The sequence below is a fragment of the Mastigoproctus giganteus genome, chromosome 5 (assembly GCF_048544385.1).
Source record: "Mastigoproctus giganteus isolate SK-2022 chromosome 5, ASM4854438v1, whole genome shotgun sequence".
NCBI lineage: Eukaryota > Metazoa > Arthropoda > Arachnida > Uropygi > Thelyphonidae > Mastigoproctus > Mastigoproctus giganteus.
Genome location: NC_143579.1, coordinates 13434466 through 13452348, shown reverse-complemented (window position 1 = coordinate 13452348; position 17883 = coordinate 13434466). Strand labels below are relative to the sequence as shown.

The window sequence follows — 17883 nt, the reverse complement described above, 5'->3', positions numbered from 1 at the left end:
GCTTTTGTATCTTTCTTCCATTGCTGCAATGTCTTGAGGGAAGTGTTCACAATGTTCATCACTGACAGCACCACAATCGGCAGAAAGAAATCCTGGTGCAAACAAAAAATGCATCTTCAATGACATGCTGAACCCCAGTTTTTTGTAAGAAGTAATGAAATCTTTCACAAGCTGCCTGTAGTTGCTTGCTTTAACATTTCCTAGGAAACCAGTCGAAACATTTCAAAAGGCTTTCCACGCTGATTTTTTGCTATCACTAAAGACACATTCAAAGTGTTCATCTTTGAAAAGTTGCTTTATTTGTGGACCAATAAAAACACCTGACTTAATCTTCTCTATACTAAGTCTTGGGAATTTTTCTTGTAAGTATGTGGATGCAGGGCTGTTTCGTTTCAAAACCTCACCAAATTTTTCATGAGCCCCAGTTTGATGTGGAGCGGTGGAAGCAAAACTTTATTTGGATCCAGAGGCTCAAATGTTAAGTTCTTCCTTCCAGGTGTTAATGATTTTCATTGAGGCCAACTCCCCTTCTTGTAGTGTATATCCTTGACTAAGACTATTCCACTCGTAGGAAAACAATACAAAGTGTAATCCTTTTGTAATCATAATAAAATGGTGATTACTTTTAAATCACCACACATCTGTCGCTCATACTTCTTATAGTGTAAACCCATGAGGATGTTTTCCATGTTTGTGTATGTTTCTTTTTTGTGGATGGCACACGCATTTCTTTTGCAATGGAAGTATACTTCAATACTTCCTGCATACACAAGAGGTATTGAAGGCAGCATATTTCCATTGTGTAATAACACAACCCTAGAAGCATTTTTAAATAGTTGCCTTTCTTCGGGAACGTGCATCATGTTCATTGCTGCCATTAGACCATCAACATCGTTACAAACAGTGAGTTCACCTTCTGTTTCATAGAATTTAACCTAGTCTTTATTTCGAGTATGAAATGCTGTCACTTTTACAGAAAGATCTAGAAGATTTTATTGTTATAGCCTCGAGGCCAAAATGCTCTGCCTTATTCTTCTGCAATTTGAAATCCCCGAGTAGGTCATTAAGCACACTTCCTGTGATCTTATGTGGTTCGGAAGGATAAAGGTTTGGACAAAATTATGGATTCTTTGATGTAGATGGCTGCTGTACTCCTTTGTGTACAGCTTTGTGTTCATCAGTGTTGTCATCTTCACCAGAGTGTACAGAAATTTAGTCTGATGGTTCAGGAATTGTGACGATTTGCAGATGGTATATTTGGGTACATCTGTCCACTTTTTCTTCATTGTCATCGTTTTTTCTAATAGGAGGCATCACACAGAAGTAACAGTCTGTGGTGTGATTTTTTGGCTCCCTCCATATCACGGGCACTGCGAAAGGCATAAAATGTCCCTTCTGATTCCCCTATATGTTGAGTTTTGATAAACAGGTAGTGCAGCATATATGTGGAGCCCACTTCATGTCCTCGTTGCCAACTTTACACCCAAAGTACAAGAGGTAGGCTATTTTTTTTAAATGGCTTGAGTTGAGGGACGCTTTCTTGAAGCTAATGTGACTTCTCCAGATACATAAGTCTGCTGACGAGGCTACTAGGAGACGGTCGTGTTCAAAGCCGCTAAGCGGATTTTTCTTATTTATTGATTTGAAATTATTGTTTTTCTAAAACTTTTGATTTAAATTTAGTAGTATAACATTATTTTGTGATTTTCTGATTAATTTGGTGTATTGATTCTTTACTTGGCCTTGTAATTGCATAAAAATATCGGTAAGGGTATCCACGTGTTTGCAACTCCGCTGAACGAGAAGTTCTTTAGCCATATTTAGCCGCTTGGTTGAATATTTTTTACATCGAATTATTTCTGTAAGTAGCTTATAGACCTAGTAAGGATCGTTAGTTTATTCTGAATTGAGACAGCGAGATTTGAAAGTTAATTAATACTTAAGTGTCTGTAGATTTACCGATCGTTACTTTCCCGCCTTTGTGATACGATAGTTATATACCGTACTAGATAGCGTTAGTTGAACTTCGTTAGCAGTTAAATTGTACTTTTAAATAAATACATATAACGACTTAGATTACAAACGTAATATAATTAATTATATTTAACATAATTAATAACATAACATAATTAATTAATAAATTAATAGAATCATGACTCAGACCAGAGCAGCAAAGCAAAAGGCTCAAGCAGATGGAAGTGCTGTGGGTCAGAGCAGAACTGAGGGGGGGCAGTTGTCTTCTGACTCACAGCCTTATAAAATGCACTGTTTGCTTGATGTTTGCAGATCAATCGGGTATGGGACATGATACTGCCATGGGGGATGTCTTTGTGTGTGCACGATGCAAGGAGTGTATCGATATCAGGCAACAACTCAGCGTTCTTGTGGGCCTATATGAGAGCTTGAAGGACAGGGTGGATGCTCTCGAATAAACTAAATTGAGGGGCCCATCAAGCTCTCAGCTGCCCACATCAACGCCAGAGCTTGCACTTGGGCATCACGTGACACAGAGACAACCCCCAAGGCAGAATGCGCTGGTCCCGAAGGAACTAGTAGTTGTTGGTGACTCTATTGTCAGGGAAACGGGGAACATGCTTTGTAAAAAGGATAGGTGGAACAGGACCAGGGTATGTCTGCCAGGGGCAAAGGTTGATGACGTTGTAGAGGGAATATCATCTTTTAAGGGCACAAAAGGTGATATAGTTGTACACGTTGGCACTAATAATATTAAGAGTAGGAGACCGACAGAATTACTTAACAAGTACAGGTCACTGTTGAACAAAAGCCGAGAATTAGGGTTGAATTTGAAAGTGTCTGCAATTCTGCCCTGGAAAGATTGTGCAAGGCTCAAGGGGTAGAATTTTTTTCAGCCTGGGCTGTACTTGTTAACAGGAGAGATTGCTTCTAGAGGGATGGGATACACTTAAATTGAAAGGGAGCAAGAATATTTGTTGATGCTATCGAGGCAGTGTTAGGTGGGTCAGAAAACTGCTAGCTTGGGGGGAGACAAAGACCAATAGATTGACAGTAGCCACTGGCAGAGGTGAAAGAGATTCTTGCACTGCTTCTATTAGAATGAGCAGAAGCCTGAAAAACAAGATGCATGGTATTTCAGAGACTGCTGGGAGCCATTGAGGTACATGTAAACACATGGGTTGTGTTAGGGTAGCTAAGAATAGAAACAGGTGCAGGTATACTTGCGTGTACACCAATGCTAGGAGTTTAGTAAATAAATTTGAGGTATTGCTCAAAACATCAAAGGCAGATATTGTTGGGATATCAGAGACGTGGTGTCACACAGATATAAGGGATGCAGAACTGCAATTTGGGAAGTACAACGTCTACAGAAAGGATAGGAAGGGGGGAGGAGTTATGCTATTAGTTAAGAAACATATAAAAACCAAGGAAGTGAAGCCAGTCGACATCGCTGGACAGTGCAGTGTTGAGTCAGTTTGGTGTGACATAAGCATTGGGAGATCAAAATTGAGAGTAGGAGTGTGCTATAGGCCTAATGACTCTGATGAGTATAATAAGAAACTGTACAGGGAAATAGAGTGGGCCAGTAAATCAGAGAGTCTTATAATGGGAGATTTTAATTTCCCAGATATTGACTGGAATTTGGGGGCTGGTCACTCACACACTAGCAGGGCTTTTGAGGATTTATTGGATGATTGTTTTCTACATCAGCATGTTCGGGAGGCAACTAGAGGGAGTAATACTCTTGATTTGATTATCAGCAGTGATTCTTCATGCATTAAGAATCTGCAGATAAATGAACCACTAGGTGGCAGTGATTACAGTGTGCTGAAGTGGGATTTACTCAAAGAGGTAACTACCATTAGGGGTAAAGGGAAGGGTTATTTCTTCCGTAAAGGCGACTACGATGGACTGAGACAGTATTTAAATTCTATACAGTGGGACCAACTGATGTTACCAACAGCAAATTCAAAATGGGAAGCATTCAAAAACTTATCTTGGAAGCTACTAGGCTTTACATACCAACTAAGAAATATTGTTCAAGGTTTAGGCCAAAATGGATGTAGAGATGAACTAATGAGGCATATGGCAGAGAAGAAAAATGCATGGGATACTTACAAATTAACACGACACAGAAGCCTATGATAGATACAAGTTGATATGCAACCAAGTTACAAAGGAGGTTAGGCAGGCGAAGGCAGATTATGAGAAATCCTTGGCAAGTGATGCAAAGAAAAACAGCAAAGAGTTCTTTACTTATGTAAACTCTAGAAGGAAGGGGATGAATCAGATTGGTCCACTTGATATTGATGGGGCAACTGTTGATGATCCTGCTCAGGTAGCTAACAAACTAAATGAATATTTTGCATCGACATTCACACATGAGGAGTTATTCAGCGAGGGGAATGCCAGAGGTGTATTCAACTCTAGCAGTAAGCTACAGAATCTTGAAATAACTGGGAGTAAAGTGGAGGAGAAACTGTTGAAGATAAACACAAGAAAGGCACCTGGGGTGGATGGGATCTATCCAGTTATATTAAAGGAGGCAGCAAAGGAAGTAAGCAAACCCTTAGCCATAATTATGAGAGCTTCCTTGGACTCAGAGGAGGTACCCATAGACTGGAAATGTGCAAATGTGACCCCAATTCACAAAGGAGGGTCAAAGGCTGACACAAGTAATTATAGACCTGTGAGCTTAACTTCTGTTCCAGGAAAATTAATGGAGGCACTGGTTAAAGAAGCACTGCAGGATCATTTAGACAAGACTTCATTTATAACTCGGATACAGCATGGTTTTGTTAAGGGGAAGTCTTGCCTGACCAATTTGATTGGATACTATGATGCAGTCACAAAAGAACTGGAAGCAGGGAATAGCTTCGATATTATATACTTGGATCTTAGAAAGGCTTTTGATACTGTTGCACATGGAAGACTGCTACACAAATTGGAGCAGTGTGACATTGGAGGCAAATTGCTGCTATGGATAAAGGGGTGGTTGAGGGGGAGAAGACAGAGAGTGGTAATCAATGGACACTGCTCATCGTGGACTAATGTTATTAGTGGAGTCCCTCAGGGCTCAGTGTTGGGTCCATTATTGTTTTCTGTATTTATAAATGATATTGATGATGGTATATCAATTTTAATGTCCAAGTTTGCAGACGATACAAAGGTTGGCAGGGTTGTCAAAGACACTACTGACACTATGCTGCTGCAACAGGATCTGGAAAGGTTGAGCAGATGGGCTGAGAGGTGGCAAATGAAGTTTAATATTGACAAATGTAAAGTATTACACATGGGAAACAGCAACCCCAGAGCAACGTATCAACTCTGTGGTACTACACTGACAGTGGTAGAGATTGAAAGGGACTTGGGGGTGGTTGTGCAGGCAGATATGAAGTTCTCTGAGCAGTGCAGACGGGCTGCAAGAGTAGCTCATGGAGTATTGTCAATGATATACAGGAATTTTTCCAGCAGGGATAAGGAGGTGATTATTCCCTTGTATAAGGCAATGGTCAGGCCACACCTGGAGTACTGTATACAGGTCTGGAGGCCTCATTTCAAGAAGGATGTAGAGCTGCTGGAACGAGTACAGAGAAGGGCAACAAGATTAGTGAATGGAACAAAGGGGTGCTCTTACGAAGAAAGGCTGAAGTTTTGAAAATTACAGTGTCTGGAGACTAGGCACCAGCAAGGTGATCTGATAGAGGTGTATAAAGCCTTTAATGGTTTGAGCATGCTCAATGCTGATGGGATTCTTCCTCTAGCTCAGAAAAATCACCTGAGAGGGCATAAACTCAAATTGAGGAAAGACAGATGTAGGATAGACGTGCGGAAATTTGCCTTTAGCCAGCGAGTGGTTGGTTGGTGGAACAGACTTCCATCCCTTGTCGTGGAAGTTGATAGCCTAAATAAGTTTAAGGCTCAGCTGGACAGGTATTTTGAACGAACAGAGGGGTGAAGTGGGAGTGGTTTTTTTTTTTTTTTTTTTTTTTTGGCTGATGCTGCATAAGCTTGCTTTCTTGCATCAAATGCCTCTACTAATGCTAATGCTAATAACAGAAGTTATCTGGACTACTAACAGAATTATGGGGCATACTAATCTTACATGACACAACTACTGAGCAAAAAGTAGGAATCTCATAACAAATCACCCAATACCTAGATGTATTCGAGGATCACTGCAACAGAGCTGAAGACACATTTGAGGCAACAATTTATGACATGATGCAGAGCAAGGCAACAGTTACCAATCATGTGATAACAGCGTGGTGGTTGTCAAATTTCAGTGTTGCCATGCATTTTGCCGAGAGCCGTAGTTTTTAATGTAGAGTAACTCGCTAATATGAGACCCACAACTGTAATTCGAAAACAAGAGCCAATCGACAAATTTTAATGTGATTTTCGTGTTCAGCAGCATAAAATTAGTCAGGATTGGGTATTTTCGTTGTCATAAGATTTTGTGCTGATTAGTGTTATCAGCAGTGATTATTCATGTATTAAGAATCTGCAGATAAAGGAGCCACTAGGTGGCAGCGGTCACAGTGGACTGATGTGGGATTTACTAAAAGATGTAACTATCATCAGGGGTAAAGGGAAGGGTTTTTGCTTTCATAAAGGTGACTACAGTAGACATTTTGCTAGCAGGTGATTATTCCCTTGTATAAGGTAATGGTCAGGCCACACCTTGAGTACTGCGTACAGGTATGGAGGCCTCATTTTAGGAAAGAAGTAGAGTTGCTAGAACAAGTACAGAGAAGGGCAACAAGATTGGTGGCAACAAAGGGGCGCTAATACCAAGAAAGACTTAAGTTCCATAGTAGTAGTACTACTACTAATTGCAGGTTCTGGAGACTAGGCACCTGCGAGGTGATCTGATTGAGGTGTGTAAAGATTTGAGCAATGTCAATGGTGATGGGATTCTTCCTCTTGGTCAGATTACCATTTGATGTGGTATGGATTCAAATTGAGGAAGAACGGTTGCAGATTAGACGTATGGAGGTTTGCCTTTAGCCAGCAGGTAGTTGATTGCTGGAACAAACTTCCATCTGTTGCTGTTGTTGTGGAAGTTGACAGCTTAAATAAATTCAAGGAAGACCCAGTCAAACTTTTGGAGCAAACGAATAAGTAAAATGGAAAGTTTTTTTTTGGCTGATGCTGTATAAGCTTGCTTTCTTGCACCATATGCCTCTACTAATGCTAAATGTTATAGTTAATTAATACTAATTCTATCTTTCCTTAATTTTTGAATGAATACATAATAAAGGATGTGAAAGTTGGTTATATAAAACATTTTCCTTGGGTAACAGATTAGTTTAGTATAATCTACTTGGTGTAAAATATTATTTTCTTTTAAATTTCAGGAAACTTGTTATTTTGGCATCATTTCAAACCATTCACTGTAGAAAAATCAGTAAAGTCACTGCTTTAGTTATATGATGTGAAGTGTCATGAATAAACTTTGGTTTCTTGCATTATTATATTTTAATACTAACACTACAAAGGGTACTAGGAAAGTTTTGCAATACAGCTTTGTTTATTTAATTTTTTCAAAGTAATTTCCTCTACATTCAATACACCTCTCCATCCTCCGAAACCAATCTTTAAACCAGTTCTGCGAAGTTTCACTAGGGAGTAAAGCACACTCGTTGTCCCATGCCCGTAGAAGGTCCTCATCACTGGAAAACCGCCTCCCTGTTAGCTTCATTTCCACATGCGGGAACAGTGCAAAGTCGCAGGGAGCAAGGTCTGAACTGTAGGGAGGGTGCTCGAGAAGTTTCAGTCCTGTCGTGGTCAAATATTCGGTGCAGGCTTTGGCGCGGTGAGTTGGAGCATTTTCGTGATGGAGGTACCAGGTGTCCATTCTTGACTTTTGCTGCAGGTTCTTCATAGATCCAATGACTTTAGGCAGGCATTGTTCAGTATACCACTTAGCTGTGACTGTCTTCTGCGTGTCCAAAACGACACGTTCCACAATTCCACTCGATTTGAAAAATACAGCTATCATTTTCTTCTTTACAGATCGGGATTTTCTGACAATTACGGGTGTGTCGTCATCATCAAAGACCCAAACTTTGTTTTGAGCCTTGGTCGGCAGATCGTAATAGTACAGCCAAGTCTCGTCACCTGTCACGATGTTGTTCACATACCGAGATTGTCCCTTATCAAACTTTTTTAACATCTCCCGGCACCAAGTCACACATCGTGTCATCTGCTCTTCAGTCAGTTGATGCGGCACCCAGAGAGAACAAAGTTTCTTCACGTGCAAATGATCCTGCAGAATCGAACGAATTGCTGGTGCATTTAGGCCCAAAGTATCCTCTATCTGTTGGTAGGTCACTCGCCTGTTTTCGTCAAGCATTTTCCTCACAGCAGTAACGTTTTCCTCCGTAACTGACGTTCGTGGCCTTCCCGGCCTCTCAGAATCCTCCAGAGTGAAATTTCCCCTTTGGAATTCTCTATACCACCTGAATATCGTTGTACGATGTGGACAATCATCATCTAGTGCAAGAGTCATTTCTTCTAAGCACTGGTCTATGGTTAAACCACGCACGAAATTATACCGCAAAACTGTCCTTATCTCATTTCGTGACCACGATGCCATCGCAAGCACTTTACACTCTCACTACTAATGAATAACTGAGCCCATCGACTTGGCGCGGCGGCTACTATGCACGTATGAACATGTCTCAACATGCTGCAACAAGCAGCTTCCTGTGATTCATTGTTGCGTCATATTGCAAAACTTTCCTAGTACCCTTTGTATTTACGTGCTGTTATTTCTGATTCCTAAAAATAAATGCAATGCTTTTATTCTTTTTAACTACAGTGGATGTTACATCATACTGGCTCCTTTTCATAGAAACAGGATGATGTGTGGTGATGACTTTGCATTTAGTGCTGTTTTTGTATAAATAAAAAAATAAACTACTCTTATAAAAACCCACTATTGTTGTTATTTGGTTTTTAGGAGCATTAGCAACTAGGGCCCTATTGCTCCGGGGATATACAGTGGTCACAGGCTCGAAACCCAGTCTAATCAAGCGTGTGCTACGCACTAATGCTTCTGCCCACCTGGCTACAGGGGCGGCAAAACCCACTATAGAAATAAAAAATAATGCTCAAATTAAAGGGAGGAAAAATGATGAATGCCTCATGTTTTCATCATTTCAAATCACTCACACTAGAAAAATCAGTAAAAGTCACTGCTTTACTTAATAGTGTACCATTATTAGTAGTCTAATTCAACTTCAATTCAATGGGAAATCACACACGTCACATTGAATTAAAATTCAATGCAGTATGAAGTGTATAGTACCTGATTAAACCATAAGAAGGGTGACTGTTCCTCAGGTCCAAGGAATTACTTGGGCCTGAAATCACCATATTAGGACACACACACACACACACGAGAGAGAGAGAGAGAGAGAGAGAGAGAACATACATTTGCTTGAATAAATGCTGCTACATCTTCATTTGGAGGTAAGAAGTCAGACCATTTAAGTCCAGATTTTTGCCACATTTCTCCGACTTTAGCAGGTCCCTAAAAAAAAAATACATATATATCAATAATCAATAATCAATAAAAGTAATGAATTTAAAAATCTTCCTTCAAAATGGATCAGTGCTTTAGATTACAATTTAGAATGTTATATGAAAAAACAGAAAATACATACATGAATATAAATTTCCTGGTTAAACTGGCGCATACCTAGGAAGTGTGAATATCATCTCTCAGGCAATGTCATATCAGCTGTTTCCAGGATATTAGAGTAATACCTTGTTAGTTTGGGAAAAGATGTTTCTTAATTTGATTAGATGTGAAAAAGGGATGGAATTAAAAACAAATAGTTATACCAAAGAGTTGCACAGAGTCTGTCAGACCTTGTGCAACTATGTGTTACTCTTTTTAGTTTTCAGCTTGGGTAAACAAACACAGTTCTTCTTGTCAGATGGTTGATGCCCTTGCTACAGAAGTTGGAAATAGTTCATTTTATGTTTGAATTATTACACAAAATAGTTTCTGATTTTTTAAGCATTTAGTGCTGTTTTTGTATAAACAAAAAAATAAACTACTCTTATAAAAAACCACTATTGTTGTTGTTGTTATTTGGTTTTTAGGAGCATTAGCAACTAGAGTACTTAAACATTGATTGGAGATAAGATCTCCAATCAATGTTTAGGTACTAAAGAATAGTAAGAAATAAAGGAAATATGATAATGAAAGAAGTTAGATAACTGCAGAAATAAATGAAATTTAGGTATTTGTCAAACACCATGCCATGAATATCACATTACAGATGGTGGCATCACTGCTTCCAAGATAAAATAAGTAGTTACACCCCATATGCTCAAACTATGGGCTAAATAATTTTGTTTCCTTGTTTTTGAAACACTAAAAACTTTTAAAATAATTAGTATTATTCCCATTTCTCAAAAAAAAAAAAGGGGGGGGGGGAAAGGTAAGTTCCACTTGCAGCTAAGTACACTGCACACTTTATTCTTTTTAACTATACTGGATGTTACATCATACTGGCTCCTTTTCATAGAAACATGAAACTGGACTGAAGTATCCTATAATATGGTAAATCACTATTTACATAGTGCAATAAAACTAGGAAATAAAATAACTACATACAATTAAAACGATTAACACATTTGTTGCTGCTTTTATTTATAAGAGTCTTTCATGTGTACCTTGGGGTTCTGGAACGAGTAGGCACTGCTTTTTGGTAAATGGAAGAGATTTCATATGTGAAGAATCATCACTGCAAGTAATATTGCATCTGTTGTTTGCAGAGTTCTAATATCAACAGATGCATCTGAACAAGATTCGGAATCATTTGAATAGAATTCTATTTCAGTATGAGATAACATTATAACAAAATGACTCGATGTCATCAGCTTCAACGTACCATCCATCCCTGTTCCTTTTATAATGGATCCGCAGCTTGGATCCATTATAAAAAGCCTTTAAGAAAAATTTTATAGGAAAACACTTTTTACGCAAAATGTTATCAATATATACCCACTAAGGATTGTTTCCATCCCCACAAACTAAAGAATTAACATTCAGCAAGCATATCTTCAAAAAAAAATTATCATTTCTTCTTGTGTAAAATACTAAACTAGATAAAATAAGTTTAACACAAGCAAAGAACATACAAAAAACCGTGAACCAAATATAGTTTTTATCGCGTTCTTGGGGATCATGAGAAGGAGCATAATAGCGATCACTAAGAGCCACCAACAACATCCCAAGGCCACCATCACACACTAAAAAACTAAAATTCAGCAAGCATAATCTTCAAAAACTAGCCTTTTTGTCTGGTGGAAAATACTAAACTAGATAAAATAACTTCGACATAAGCAAAAAACATATGTAACGGTGAACCAAGTATACAGATTTTACGGTGCTCTTTAGAAAGTGCGATTGATGCTAAGCAAAATCCCAGCCGTAATGCAAATAATCCACAGTTCAATTAGTGTGCTGCTATTGAACAGTTGTTCATTTTATTGGCTTTCCTTTTATGACTTCATTTATTGACTGCAATTGAATGGATACATAGTTGAGCCAAGATGCAAAAAATTGTGGTTTGTTTTCATTCCAGCAGTGAACATGTTAAATTATTAGGTAAAAAAAAAAAAAAAAAAAAAAGAAAGCATTACAACAGACCTTCCACTCCAGCTCTTATAAGTTATTGCTTCCCATCAGGAAGCAATAACTAATAACAGATGCAGCTGAACAAGATTCAGAATCACTTGAATAGAATTCTATTCCAGTATAAGATGACATTATAAAGAACTGATTCAATGATTCAATCCGAAGACCGTTGCCATGAAAGGGTGTACCTGGTCAGCAATGATGTTTAGGTAGGTGGGAGATGTCGGAGTGCCTAGCACATGTATGACTGGGCCTAGAGTATCCCAGCAGAACATTGCCCAAAGCGTGACACTGCCGGCTTGTTTTCGTCCCATGGTGCATCCAGGTGCAATCCCTTTCCCAGGTAAATGAAACACACGTACTCAGCCACTCACATGGTGCAACAGGAAACATGATTCATCAGACCAGATGAGCTTCTTCCAACCGCTGTCGCCAGTGAACCGTAGTTAGTATGGGCACTTGGAGGAGCCTGCGGCTACGCAGCCCCATTTTCAGCAGAGTCTGATGTACTGCGTGTTGTGACACATTACTCCTGTCACCAGCATTCCTAGGTGGTAGATGACTTTCATCAACAGGTGAAATACCACCACTTTGCTTATTGGAAGCTTGAAGTGGTGAAATCCATGTTTAGTCACTAGAGCAAAGTTCCCCCCCCATACTTCTCCCTCAACCCAATGCACGGTACTATGTACTATAGGTTTTGATACCTTTCATGTTTGGGGTTTTCATAAAAAATTACCGGCGAGTTGCGCCATAGTTGCCATGTACCTTCCGGGAGGTCAGCCTTTGCTCACCTCAAGCATTGATGAGCCGTGGTTATCCAACACCTTGCCAGCGGTTCATGAGATTTCCCTCTGATTCTGACCCAGTTGTCTGGCCATTACATTTTGGCCTTTGTCAAGCTTGCTTAAATCTGCTGCCTTTTCCAACTGAAGAACAAGAGTAACACTGATTAACACAGCTCAGTATCAGGTGTTTTTTTAACGTGTCCTGACCTGCACCATAGTTCACCTGCAGTTGCTTCGTTTGCATAACGGCTTGCTGGTCATGTTTCGGCACAGTGTATATTCCTATCACACCACAGTACAAAGTGACTCAAAGACAAGATATATGCAAACTATCCTGTCTCTATTTATAATGCATTTTCAATGGCAGATGCATATTGCTTCTAGCCAGCAATGATACTGTTTGTCATTTTCATACCTAATGATAACTATTAAGAGTGGGTTTACAGTGGCTTTCCTGCCATACATGCTGACCAACAGCTGACCAGAGCAACATATCTGAGTCATTTTTATTGTGGTATAATATGACCTGATGAAGCAATAAAAAATGGGGGAGGGTAAACTGTTGTCACAATCATCATTGACATGAACACCGGATGTCTCCAACTGGTTGTGCTGAGGCCACATGGCCATTCCACATGTTTAGATAATCATGACTGAGAAAGACTAAACGATCTATTGATGAAAACTACCAGGATGTTTATTTATTTTGTTTAACAGTTTAATACCCAGGATCCTGAGATGGATATCATCATTCTTCTCTTACTTGGTGATTCCTTTTTACTTCTGTCTGTCTGTCTCTCTTTCTCTCTCAGGGTAACTCGGGAATTTTTTTTTTTTTGGCTGGTGCAGTATAAGCCTCAGGCTTCCTGCCACCACATGGCTACTACTACTACTACTACTACTACTACTAATAATAATAGTCAGTCCTTGTATAACACAGTAGTTGTGTTCCTGAAAACCCTCATGCAATATAAATAACAGGCCTTATGGGAAAAATAGGGTTAAGTGCCAACCACCAAAAGATTGAACACACATTTGTAACCAAAACATTACTGAAACACAATAAACATTCGTAATAAAATACGTATTTTATTATGATTTTACATAATAAAATATTGCTAATGCTTTTTATCTCTTCTTTGTTTGATTTCTATCCAAACAGATATTCCATCTCTTCCAATTCTTTGTGCCTTGATCTAATGGCCTTTGTTATACTTTGAGTTATTCCTTCTATAAAAGTGGTTTTTATTTCTCTGCATTCTTTCTAATTGTTCTCAGTGGTTAGGTTATGTTATTTCCTAACTTTGTCTGTCATGCCGACATGCCAATCAATATATCGTTCTCGACTTCTACTGCCCCCCACTGATAGCATGCACCATCAGTGGGGTGAGAAAAGCAGGGAGAAACGGCGGTAGCGACAAGCCAGTTTGCCTGGCAAGGTCCTGTAGTTTGCCGTGGCTGGCATTCTTTACCTTAGCCGCTTTTTTTTTTACCTCTGTACCTGCAGTACCTTCACCAGCATGCTTCCTTTTCACACTGTTTTCAAATATTTTACTCATTTTTTAGGGAATAAAGCACAATTACAGTATAAAAACGAGGTGGCATGTTTTATACACACAAAGAAAGCAGCACACATATAGCAACTGAGTAAACAACACGGTAAGTGTTGTGTTCAGCTGCCATTTCTTGTAAATGCAAAGCCAAATTGTGCATAAGCGAATTCGTTTTGTGTTATATGTGACATCGTTTCCCTATTTATAAAGCATGTATGATCAAATTCATGTAGTGTAAATGCGTGTTATACAAAGACTGACTATATATAGTTAATTTCATATTTTGTAGTTTTATTGAAAAGCACATATAGTGACTTACCATGTTAAAGGATTGTTTAGTTAGTTTGGTTTGTATATGAAAGAATTAACATGTATTGCTCCTAACCTCAGGGGTATTTAGAACAACACAAATATAAATAACAGGGAAAACTTTCAGAATAATATAACAAAACTCAGTGAAAATAATTTTTTTCCACCTTTTATTTCCTCCCACGTTACTATAAAATTTGTAAAACTTAACAAAGTTAATTATTACTAGGACTGACAACATTGTGCTGATACTAATGTGGTAATTAAGGTACGAAATTCTTCTGTAACTGCCATAATCAGCTTCATTTTACTCTATACAGGGTGTCTCAAAAATACACAGCATAACTTCAGGAATGACTTCCTCACATGCAGACAATAAAAATATTTTATATCAACATAGTTCCGGAAAAGCTTGGTTTCCGAGTTTTGAAGGTCTGTCTATGAGACTTAACTGTTCACATCACCTTATAGTAATTGTTCAAAATATCCACCTTCTGCCTGAATACAGGCCTCACATCGATGTCTCATGGACTCGCGAAGACAATGCCAAATTCCTGTCATGTTTCGTATTGTCTCACAACCTGCCACAATTTGATTGCGGAGAGTTTCCACATCAGCTACCGGAGTCGAATACACCAATGACTTTAAATGGCTCCACCAGAAGAAATCTAGCGGGTTTAAATCAGTGAGTATGGAGGCCAGGCAGTTGGTCCACTCATGTTGGCAGCACGAGGTGTAAAGGTCCCATGTTCACAAAGGCGGCGATGGATACCTTCAAACGCTTTTCTCTCTGGACATCTTCGTTCTGGGAACCTTTTGTGGTACGACGAGTCTCCAGAGCATTACCGTACAAGGTTGGAATAGAAAACCACCAGATTCTATCAGTACCTTTTGATGAAGGAAACCAACTATAAGACATTCCGGTTAATAACTCGGGAACCAAGCATTTCCGGAACTATGTTGATATAAAATATTATTATTGTCTACATATGAGGAACTCATTCCTGAAGTTATGCCATGTATTTTTGAGACACTCTGTATATGTATATTGCAATTAATGCCTATTAATGCTATTATAATGCCTTACTCCAATCTTCTGGTACTTACTTCTCTTTTGGATTATAACCTCTAGATCAGTGTTTCCCAACTTTTTTGAGTTGTGACCCCCCCCACATCTGCATAAAAAGGGTTTTTAATAGGGTAAAGAAAACACATTAAAAATAGATTTTCCAGAATATAATTATAACCTAATATTTAATGCGATGGTTGTACTTGCATCTGGGCAACCAGCTTCAAAATTCATAGCTGAGTGTTAGTTAAAGCCAACCTCATGTCATCCTCAACATTCACTCTGTTTCTTGCCTTTGTTTTGATATGAAGAAGCGTTGCAAATCCACTGTACACATCAAAACTCATGCAATAGTCTAGACACGTGTACCTATATGCTGCGGTGCCAACTCTATTGTCTCACATGGAACACCTCAGGCAGTCAGCAGCAAGGTGAAATGTTAAGTACAGTCAGTCCTTGTATAACACGTGTTTACACTACACGAATTCGATCATACACGATTTATAAATAGGGGAACAATATCTTATATAACATGAAACAAATTCGCTTATGCACGATTCGCCTTTGTGTTTACAAGAAATGGCAGTTGAACGCGGAATCACCCCAACCGAACGCAACACGATAGGAATGAAGAGAAGATTCTGAAAATGTATTTATGTTTTTTATATCAGTGAAGGGGAAACACATTTCACCATAATAACGTAAAAACCAACACAACCAGCTATCGGTATAATTGCAAATGCAATTAGATCGAGTTTACTACCAATTTATAACAGATTCCACTAGCAGAAACACAACCGGAAATTGTTTTTATTGTTTTATGGTAGTAACCCCCAGAAATGTGCTTTAGCAAAATGTGAGGTGTTAATCTCTGCCTTTATGGTGTTGTTTATTCAGTTGCTACACGCGCAGCTTTGTTTATGTGTATCAAGCGTGCCGCCTCGTTTTGTAATTATGCTTTATTCCCTAAAAATGAGTAAAATACTTAAAAGGTGTGAAAAGAAAGCGTCCTAGTGAAGACACTACAGATTCAGAGAGAAAAAGAAAAGCAATACCGATAAACAGAGGAGGACTGAGTCAAAAATTCTAACCGGGGAAAATTTATAGTGGTCTCGTACTATGGTTTATGGCCAAAATCACACCGGCCTCCGGCCCACCATGGTGTCCCCGGTAAGGCTTATATGGCCAGTCCGCCTCTGTCGATAGAGAAAAAAATATGAAATTGTGAAATGCTTTGAGCAAAATGAAAGACCATGTGATATTGCACGTGCTACAGATCTAAATGAGGCAACGCCGAGAATTAGAACGAATGCAAAGAAAATAAAAACTTTCATAGCAGGAACAACTCAAAGTGTAATTAAAATCCATTAGATTAAGACACAAACAATTGGAAGAGATGCAACAGCTGTCATCTGTTGGGATAGAAAATCAAACAAAAAACAAGTTTGCTTACGATAGAAGCAAAAGCATTAGCAATATTTTATTATGTAATAGTCGTAATAAAATACGTAAGTATTTTATTAATATTATTTATTGTATTTGGTAATGTTTTGGTTACAAATGTGTGTTCAATCGTGGGTGGGTGGCACCTAACCCTATTTTTCCCATAGGGCCTGTTGTTTATATTGCGCAATTTCGCATTGCACGAGGGTTTCTAGGAACGCAACTATCGTGCTATACGACGACTGACTGTATTCTTAATTCCATCCTGACAAGACATGATAGCTTTTCAAACATTTCATTTCACAATGTATTTTTTACCCCTAAAATATGACCGAAAATATATTTGCATCTTGGTTAGAAATCACTGCCAACAACATGCGTTCTGTTTTGTCCCATTTTGTAAATGATTTCACTGGTTTTGAATCGCAAGTTCAGACAACTGCCAAAGACATTGTGAAGATCAGAAAAGATTTGGGATTCGAAACTTTGGACACTGCCAATGTACGTTACTGCACTGACTCACATGCAAATGACTTAGGTGATGTAATTCTCCTTGAAATTGACAAGTAAACTGCATACGAAGAGGAAAATAATTCTGAAGTGGCCCAAAAGAATTTTCAACAGAAGAAATGGAGAAAGTTTTTTGGGAAATTGACATGGCATGCAAGGCGATTATGAATGAAGATCCAAATGTTGAACAAATTTTACAAGATGGGATTTGATAGTACAAAGACTTGTTTGTTATTTGATTTTTAGGAGCATTAGCAACTAAGGCAATATTGCTCAGGGTATATGTGGTGGTCAATCCCTGACCGTTCCACATCTTCCGTATTTGGTAGTCACGGGCTTGAACCCCAGTCTAATCAAAAAGCGTGTGCTACGCACTGCTGCTGCTGCTGCCCACCTGGCTACGGAAGAGCCACAAATACTTGTAGGCAGAGAAAAAGGAGACAACTTCACCAGACTTCATTAGTGAAATACCTAAATAAATGATCAAGCTTCTTTCTCATCTCATGATGTTACCTTTTCATTAATAAAATTTTTGCAATATTTTTAATTTCAAATCCTTTTAATTGGGTATAA

At 38.7% G+C, this 17883-nt stretch overlaps 1 protein-coding gene across 5 annotated transcripts in view; it reads right to left on the bottom strand.

Annotated features, from left to right (window-relative positions):
* LOC150085178 (eukaryotic translation initiation factor 4 gamma 3-like) overlaps positions 1-17883 on the bottom strand; it is a 791506-nt gene that overhangs the window by 43824 nt on the left and 729799 nt on the right. For all 5 annotated transcript variants that reach the window (XM_090373913.1, XM_090373915.1, XM_090373911.1 and 2 more), the window contains one exon: positions 9419-9517. In XM_090373913.1, coding sequence (XP_090230039.1) covers positions 9419-9517 — 99 coding nt within the window. The remainder of the gene's footprint in view (positions 1-9418; positions 9518-17883) is intronic.